This window comes from Chiloscyllium plagiosum, chromosome 14, assembly GCF_004010195.1.
Source record: "Chiloscyllium plagiosum isolate BGI_BamShark_2017 chromosome 14, ASM401019v2, whole genome shotgun sequence".
Taxonomy (NCBI): Eukaryota; Metazoa; Chordata; class Chondrichthyes; order Orectolobiformes; family Hemiscylliidae; genus Chiloscyllium; species Chiloscyllium plagiosum.
In genome coordinates this window covers 79,073,312-79,082,617 of record NC_057723.1, presented here as the reverse complement: position 1 = coordinate 79,082,617, position 9,306 = coordinate 79,073,312, and the positions used below count along the sequence as shown (strand labels likewise).

Below are 9,306 nucleotides of genomic sequence, written 5' to 3'. Positions count from 1 at the left end.
ATGATGTGGAGAAAGTGAGGACTGCAGATGCTGGAGAGTCAGCATCAAAAAGTGCAGCACTGGAAAAGCACAGCAGGTCAGGCAGCATCCGAGGAGCAGGAGAATCAACATTTCGGGCATAAGCCCTTCATCAGGAATGTTTGTATGGTGTGGTGTGCCAACACCTCTAATGCACCACCCTCTCCAGTTTGTACAGCACCCTCCAAATAAGATTCTGTGGGAGATCCTCCCAAAGATGTCTCCCCTGACCTTTCTGATTCAGCATACAAATCCATGTGCATGGGAACTGTGAGATTTCCCACTTGCAGTCATTGTTTTTACCTAGTTGATTTTAACCCTACTGCGAATCCTCTTGCAAGGATGCCTGCCTTGAAGAGGTTTTCCTTCTCTCTCTACAAGAATCTCAGGGAGTCCCTCTCCCACTGCAACTCCCAGGTCATTTCCTCTGCCCTGAAGCTACTCTGCTACTTTCTCCCCACCCCCACCCTCCTCTCACTTATCTCTCCACGCTTCAGGCTCTCTGCCTGTATTCCTGATGGAGGGCTTTTGCCCGAAACGTCGATTTTGCTGCTCCTCGGATGCTGCCTGAACTGTTGGCGCTCTTCCAGCATCACTGATCCAGAATCTGGTTTCCAGCATCTGCAGTCATTGTTTTTACCTTATCTCTGTCCTCAGGCAGGACCCTGAAACTGTGCTGACAGGATCAATTAGAGATAGGGGAGAGGATTACAGCTGATCATGTTTGTATAGCAAAGGCACCTGAAGTCTTTGCACAATCTCAAATCATGGGATCATACCAGACAGGAGGCCTTTCGGGCCACAGTGACCATACCAGCTTTTTAAAGGAACCATTCAATTACCTCAGATCCCTGCAAATCAATGTTCTCTTTCAAGAATCATTCCAATTTCTTTTTGAAAGGTACAGGAGTTTGGAGGTCATGTTGTGGCTGTACAGGACATCGGTTAGGCCACTTTTGGAATACTATGTTCAATTCTGGTCTCCCTACTATAGGAAGGATGTTACAAAACTTGAAAGGGTTCAGAAAAGATTTACAAGGATATTGCCAGGGTTGGAGGAATTCTTTGAAGAGGTGACAAGTTGGTTAGACCAGGGAAACCCAGTGGATTTGGTCTATCTAGACTTCCAAAAGGCCTTTGAAAAGGCTGCTGAGCAAGGTGAGGGCCCATGGTGTTTGAGGTGAGCTACTGGCATGGTTTGAGGATTAGCTGTCTGACAGAAGGCAGAGAGTTGGGATAAGAGGTTCTTTTTCAGAATGGCAGCTGATGACAAGCGGTGTCCCACAGGGTTCAGTGTTGGGGCCGCAGCTGTTCACGTTATATATTAATGATCTGGATGAAGGGACTGGGGGCATTCTAGCGAAGTTTGCTGATGATACGAAGATAGGTGGACAGGCAGGTAGTACTGAGGAAGTGGGGAGGCTGCAGAAGGATCTAGACAGTTTGGGAGAGTGGTCCAGGAAATGGCTGATAAAGTTCAATGTGAGCAAATGCGAGGTTTGCCACTTTGGAAAAAAGAATACAAGCATGGACTACTTTCTAAACGGTGAGAAAATTCATAAAGTCAAGTACAAAGGGATCTGGGAGTGCTAGTCGAGGATTCTCTAAAGGTAAACATGCAGGTTGAATCTGTGATTAAGAAAGCGAATGCAATGTTGTCATTTATCTCAAGAGGGTTGGAATATAAAAGCAGCGATGTGCTACTGGCTACTGAGCCTTTATAAAGCTCTGGTTAGGCCCCATTTGGAGTACTGTGTTCAGTTTTGGGCCCCACACCTCAGGAGGGACATACTGGCACTGGAGCATGTCCAGCGGAGATTCATACGGATGATCCCTAGAATGGTAGGTCTAACATACGAGGAACGGCTGAGGATCCTGGGATTGTACTCATTGGAGTTTAGAAGATTAAGGGGAGATCTAATAGAAGTTGGTTAGCGCAATCTTTGCATAACTGCCTCTGCTATGAGTCCCGAGATTGGTGATCCCATGGGTGTTCCGTTGATTTGTTCGTATATCTGGTTGTTGAATGTGAAGTGTGTTGTGAGGCACAAGTCCAGTAGTTTAAGTATGCCGTCTTTGTTGATAGGTTCAGTGTCCTGTTTTCTGTTCTGTATGTCCAGTAGGTTGGCTATTGTTTCTCTGGCTAGGGTTTTGTCAATCGAAGTGAACAGTGCCGTCACGTGGAATGATATCATGGTTTCTTCTTTGTCTATGTGTATATTTCTGATCTAATAGAAACTTACAAGATAATACATGGCTTGGAAAGGGTGGGCGCTAAGAAATTGATTCCGTTAGGTGAGGAGACTAGGACCCGTGGGCACAGCCTTAGAATTAGAGGGGGTCAATTCAGAACAGAAATGCGGAGACATTTCTTCAGCCAGAGAGTGGTGGGCCTGTGGAATTCATTGCCGCGGAGTGCAGTGGAGGCTGGGACGCTAAATGTCTTCAAGGCAGAGATTGATAAATTCTTGATGTCACAAGGAATTAAGGGCTACGGGGAGAATGCGGGTAAGTGGAGTTGAAATGCCCATCAGCCATGATTGAATGGCAGAGTGGACTAGATGGGCCGAATGGCCTTACTTCCACTCCTATGTCTTATGGTCTTATGGTCTTATTTGAGCTACAGGGAGAGGCTGAACAGGCTGGGGCTGTTTTCCCTGGAGCATCGGAGGCTATGGGGTGACTTTATGCAGGTTTATAAATCGTGAGGGGCATGGATAGCGTTAACAGACAAGGTCTTTTCCCTGGGGTGGGGGTATCCAGGACTAGAGGGCATAGGTTTAAGATGAGAGGGGAACGATTTAAAAGGGTCCTAAGCGACAACGTTTTCACACAGAGGGTGGTACGTGTAAGGAATGAGCTGCCAGCGGAAGTGGTGGAGGCTGGTACAATTACAGCATTTAAAAGGCATCTGGATGGATATGTGAATAGGAAGGGTTTAGAGGGATTTGGTCAAGAGCTGGCAAATGGGACTAGATTAATTTAGGATATCTGGTCAGCATGGACGGGTTGGACTGAAGGGTCTGTTTGCATGGTGTACATCTCTACGACACTAAAATTATCATTAAATCTTCCTCTGCTTTGGAAATCCTAGTTGCCTGCCACCCCTTTCCTTTCCAGTCGCTTATCCAACTTTTCACCATCTCTGTTCAATCTTTCTCTGAACATGTCACTGCCCCTGAATCTGCCCATTTTTTTTATCATTCGCTCCGACAATCCCAGGGTTTAACTAGGAGTTGGGTTCGTACAGGATCTGCAGCAGTAAATCTATCGCTTAAAACAAATATTTGCCTCGAGCAATTACCTACAACACTTTATCCAATTAATCCCCTCAGCGTCCTCAATGATTCTCACCCAACGCCGCTCAAAACAAAAGCCCTTCGGGACAGTTAGGCATGTCACAGGGTGGACGGGGTGGGGGTGGGGGAGACTGTATAAGAATGTGCCCCTCATCCCCTGCGCACACACACACGCCTCCGGTCTCCATGGAGCGAGCCCTTTCCCCGGCTGCCTTCCCGGATTGCTGTGCCTTTTATCCGGCTCCATGCACCAAGTTCCGTCAGGCGGCTCCAGCCGGGAAGCGGGACTTCACGGTGGAGTTCCTACTCTCCAAGCCTCCCCCCGGGAGAGCAGCCTGCACTGAGCACAGCCTCCAGCCCTACCCCTGTGTCCCACTGCCGGCCTGCTGCCCTGCCCTCTGCCAGTCTCCAGGATACTACCCTCCACTCTGGCACAGCTGCTTCGCCATGTACCGTGCAGGTAGGGGCTGAGAGTACCTTTCCCATTCGGGATGTGTGTGAGGGTGTCTGTCAGTGTGTCTGTGTGTGTGTCTGTGAGGGTGCTTATATCTGTCAGTAAGTCTGTGCGTATGTCTGAGTGAGTGTGTGCTGTGTATGTGTGTGTCTGTGAGGATTGAGTGTCTGTGTGTGTCTATGTACAGGGTATATCAGTGAGTATTGTGTTCTGTGAGTGTATGTCGTGAGTGTGTGTCTCAGTTTTGAGTGTGTGTGTGTGTCTGTGAGTATTGAGTGTGTGTGCGTGCGCATATGAGCGAGTGTGTGTCTGTGACTGAGTGTGAGTCTGAGTGTGTGTGTGTGACAGTGAGTGTGTGTCTGTGAGGGTGGGTATGTCTATCAGTGTGTGTCTGAGTGAGTGAGTGAGTGAGTATATTGTACTAAAGTCACTGCTGATGGGACCATGTTGAATCTTTATTTTGATTACCGTTGAATCAAAAGTTTCTAGTGTTATATATTTTGTTAGGATACATATCTATACTTCATGTCATTCCCATTCACTTGTTTTCTCTGTTTAAATTTCTCTCTCACACACACTCTCTCTCACTTTCCCTCCCAATCCACTTTACCCCACTCCCCAGTTTCCCAGGAACGAGCACTATTCCTGGCCTTTAATGATCAAACAATCCCAATCCAAGGCCAAGGAAGATTTCCTCCTGGTTTAATGTTTGACATTTATACTGACACGTAGTTTCATTAGATCTGGGGATGCTAACATTTGATGGAAATGTCTAAAATTATGAAAGAAAGTTTCAGAGTGTGTATGAGCAAAGTTAGAAATAAAACAGGAAGTGGGGCTCTGGATATTCCATGAATGTGAGACATTTAGGGCAGTGTGCAGGATGTTGTACAATATATTGTCCTTCTTTGCGGGAGGGATGGAGTTTAAAAACAGGGAGGTTATGCTGCAGCTGTACAGGGTCCTGGTGAGGCCACACCTAGAGTACTGTGTGCAGTTTTGGTCTCCTTACTTGAGAAAGGATGTACTGGCACAAGAGGGGATGCAGAGGAGGTTCACTAGGTTGATGAGGGGTGACTGAGTAGACTGGGATTATCGTCATTGGAACTTAGCAGAATTGAGGAGGGATCTTGTCGAAACATATAAAACGATGAAGGGAAAGATAAGGTAGAAGCAGGGAGGTTGTTTCCACTGGTGGGTGAAACTAGAACCAGGGGGCACAGCCTCAAAATAAGGGGGAGCAGGTTTCGGACTGAGTTGAGGAGGAACTTCTTCACCCAAAAGGTTGTGAATCTGTGGAATTCCCTGCCCAGGGAAGCAGTTGGGGCTTCCTCAGTAAATGTTTTTAAGGCAAAGATAGATTGTTGAACAGTAAAGGAGTTAAGGGCGGCACGGTGGCTCAATGGTTAGCATTGCTGCCTCACAGCACCAGGGTCCCACGTTTAATTCCAGTCTCGGGCGACTGTCTGTGTGGAGTTTGCACATTCTCCTCGTGTCTGCGTGGGTTTCTTCCGGGTGCTCCGGTTTCCTCCCACAGTCCAAAGGTGTGCAGGTTATGTGAATTGACCATGCAAAATCCCATAGTGTTTTGTATATTAGTCAGAGAGAAATGGGTCTGGGTGGGTTACTCTTCGGAGGGTCAATGTGGACTGGCTGGGCCAAAGGGCCTGTTTTACACGGTAGGGAAGCCAATCTAATCTAAGGGTTATGGTGAGAGGTAAGTGGAGGTGAGTCCATGGAAATTGAATGGGTGTGCAGGCTCAATGGGCCAGATGGCCCACTCCTGCTCCTCGTTCCCATGTTCTTGTATTAAAGGTACTGGTCGTGTTCCAATGTCTCTGAGAATGAGTGTCATATCCGTGATGCTGACTTTATTGTAATCCTATGTTTTAGATTGGAGGTTCAGTCCAGCTCCCCTGGTGTGTCCCAGCCCTGCCAGACAGGTCAAGTTAAAACGCTACAGAGCTATCTTCACCCAAGAGCAGCTCGCAGTGTTGGAGAGGGAGTTCAAGAAAAACCACTACATCGTCGGTCCTCAGAGGGTGACCTTAGCTGCTGCTGTGGGCCTTACAGTACTCCAGGTGATAGTGCAGAGAATTCATATTGATGATGTGAGAACCGGAATGGTGGGCAACCACTCTAGAGTACAGAACAACCTCGGTTATCCGAACATCAATTATCCGAAAAATGTTATCCATCATCTGAACAATCAGTTATCTGAACAAAATACTCTCCACCTGTTTCATTTGGATAATCAAGGTTGTTCTGAACATGCAATCTTTGTTGTTTAATTTGCTTTTCAACTCCTTGACATAATGCTTTTTACTGTAAAAGATAGAGAGATGGTGACACAGTGGTAATGACACTGGAGAGTAATTCTGAGATCTAGGCTAATGGAACTTTAAATGCAATTAATCAATCTGGAATTTAAAGCTAATGTCCTTCAGAGAAGGAAATCTGCCATTCTTACCCAGTCTGGCCTACATGTAAATCCAGACCCCCCAGCAATGTGGTTGACTCTTAAACTGTTCTATAAAATGGCCTAGTGAAATAATTAGTGAAGCCCAATTGGAGATTGGTCCTTAGTGATGCCAACATCCCATGAAATAAACAAATTAAAACATTTGTAATAGCTTATTTAAAATAAATAGATTCATCAAAAGCTTAGCATATGCTGCCTGAAGGGTTAATGCCCCTCACAAATTTATCCAAGCTATAATTTCAGGATTTAAACAAGTAGAAAACTTGGCAAAGTTGGCCTTGACCCAATATTGTTTTCTTCCAGGTGAAGGTCTGGTTTCAAAACAGGCGGATCAAGTGGAAGAGAGACACTGAGAAATGTCAAACTGGACGAGTGGTGTGTGAGGAAGGGGACGTGGAAGATTCTCAAGATGGACACTGACCCATTAACCACAGGAAAGGGAAGCGATCTCCCAGAGAGGGAAGTGTCTGATCCTCTGCAAACATCAGTCATTTGGGGATTTCCATTTGTTCAATTTCACGTTTTCTCAAATGAACTGTTATACTTCTGTACACAAAAGAAACTGAGACTCGTTAAACAAAATTGATCGTCTTATGAATGTCTGGTTGGGTGTATGGAGCTCCGTTCTATGGAGATGTGGACTAACTTAATTATAAATCACGGTTGATCAGGATCCCTTGTTTGCTTGTGATTTGTGACTCCAGGTTTAAGTGATTCCCTTGTTCACATTTGCAGATATTTTAATCATTTTTAAACATGTCATTATGACGCACCTCTGGAATAAGTGGGACTTGAACCCTGCCTTCTGTGTTCTTATTTGTGTTTGCACACCCTACAAGGTTGTAGTCACATTGACGTTTGAGATCATTGCATTCGAAGGTCCAGAAGACCAGCAATGCAAAGCTGAATGCAATGAAGAGGGCATGAACCCTTTGTGGTGGTCATTATAGGGGCTTGGTGCAATGTAATGAAAGGCAGAGATTGCAGTCAGTAAGGGTTAAGGCTTTCTATGAATGAGCTGGGAAAGGGCATGACAAGTAGTGCAGCAATGGATATTGGAGATGTGCTGGAATATCCTTAAGAAATGGCTGGGGTAGAAGTCCCAAATTAGTCTTGTTCCTCTGACTCCTTAGATAGAATAGTATTTCAGTCTCTGGAACCTCTTCCACAACTCATTTAGCTAATGGTCTATCTCTACATCAATTGCTCACCTTTTCAAATATATTGATGCCTTTATTTAATCTTTAAATTTCTGTCTAATTACATTATTTCAGAAGCACAGTTTGTGCTGCATTTGATCCTTGACCCATCAGTCTTGCTGCTTTTGGCCTTTTCATGGTATTTTTATTCATTTTTGATTTAGATCTGACTAGAGAATAAATTACCAAATCATTGAGTCAGAAAATGCTGATTTAAATTTCTTATTTTGACAGAGAACAGAGAATCTGAATCAAGTCCTTAATGAAAAATAACCTTGGTCTTCCCAGTCACATCAAATACTGAGAGTACTGGGCTAAATGAACCAAATGGCAAAATATTCTCCTGATCTTTGCAAAATCATAAAACTGGTGTAAAAAGGCAGGTATTATTTCTGAGGGAACTCCTGGCTTTTTACATTCAATTCACATATTCCATTCTCATTAATATGATCGTTCCCCTCTTGTTATTCCATCTGCAAACTAAATAAGTAACCAACTCTCTTGCACTCCGGGAGCTGTAATTATCATTAACTGTGAGTCCAATTCCTTCTTAAGGGTAGTCCAAAAATAATTTTAATAATTAGCCATTTATGGAGCAATCAACAAAGCTCATAGCCAAACCTCTGGGGCATATTGTCATCACAAACACTCACATTTTAATTTAGTTACTGTTTCCTTTGATTTATTTGCTATCTGGCTATTTACTGTTTTCATTTCTTTTATTTGGCTTGATGACCATTGCCCTCATGGTCAATGAAAAGAGATTTTGTTTTCTTTACAAATAGGCATTTGACCGAACAACAGAGAAAAATCGAACATTATAGCATCGATCACTTTATCCAGGGGAATAAATGCTCGTCCAACCAATTATACTCACACCCCATGAATGAATATGTAATATATTTGTTTAAACTATCAGTTTTATTATAATAAATGCTATTTCTTCAATACAGTTGTTTCAGTATCATGTATCCGCACAAATGCTTCATTAGGGAAACTGATCTAAAGATAAAAAGTAAATTCTGCTGTCTTTTTGGAGGAGGAGACATTAAACTTCCTCTCAGCAGCAGATTGCATCCCTTGCTGAGTGCTAGCACTGTGTGTCATAAAAAAAAGCTCGAGCTAGTTTACACCATTTAACATTCCCGATTATGCTTTTCATTTACTGAGCCTGTTTTATGAACATATGGTTTACTTACATGAAGTTTCAATAGCATTCGTGTCTTGTTTGACAGGAGGTACATATCCTTTGTTAATTGTGGGTGATATTTTAAATTTAGCTCTGTATACCAACATCCAAATCACAGAATCCCTATAATGTGGAAGCAGGCCATTCAGCTAATCGAGTCCAAGGAGCAACCCACCCAAACCCACAGTGCTATTCTGTAACCCTGCATTCCCCGTGGCTTACCCACCTAGTCTGAATATCCCTGGACACTATGAGCAATTTAGCATGGCCAATTCACCAAACCTGCACATCTTTGGACTATGGGAGGAAACCCATGCAGTCACAGTGAGAACGTGTAAACTCCAGACAGTCGCCTGAGCATGGAATTGAACCTGCGTCCCTGGTGCTGTGAGACGCCATTCATTCAAATCATTCATTGCCATGAAAAGCTCAATGTCGAAGAACTCACCCTTGGGGAACACCACTATTTATCATCCTCGAGGCTAACAATACAACCATTTAACCCATATTTGTTCACTGTCCTTCAGGCATTTTTGTTCAAATTCAAGGTGACAATGCCTTAGTTTTGTTAATCACCCTGTTACATCACTTCCTTAAAATCCAACTCGCATTGCCCTCCCATCAGCAATCTTTAGCACCTTCATTAGAAGATTAATTAGTATCAA

The 9,306-nt window shown here is 44.1% G+C and overlaps 1 protein-coding gene across 1 annotated transcript; it reads left to right on the top strand.

Moving 5' to 3' along the window:
- Positions 1 to 3,433: 3,433 nt before the first annotated feature.
- On the top strand, positions 3,434 to 8,384 carry LOC122556959 (homeobox protein not2-like). Its single transcript, XM_043704195.1, has 3 exons — positions 3,434 to 3,777; positions 5,665 to 5,852; positions 6,557 to 8,384. The coding sequence occupies exons 1-3, from the start codon at positions 3,459 to 3,461 to the stop codon at positions 6,671 to 6,673; spliced, it is 624 nt and encodes a 207-aa protein (XP_043560130.1). The 5' UTR covers positions 3,434 to 3,458; the 3' UTR covers positions 6,674 to 8,384.
- The last annotated feature ends 922 nt before the right edge of the window (positions 8,385 to 9,306 follow it).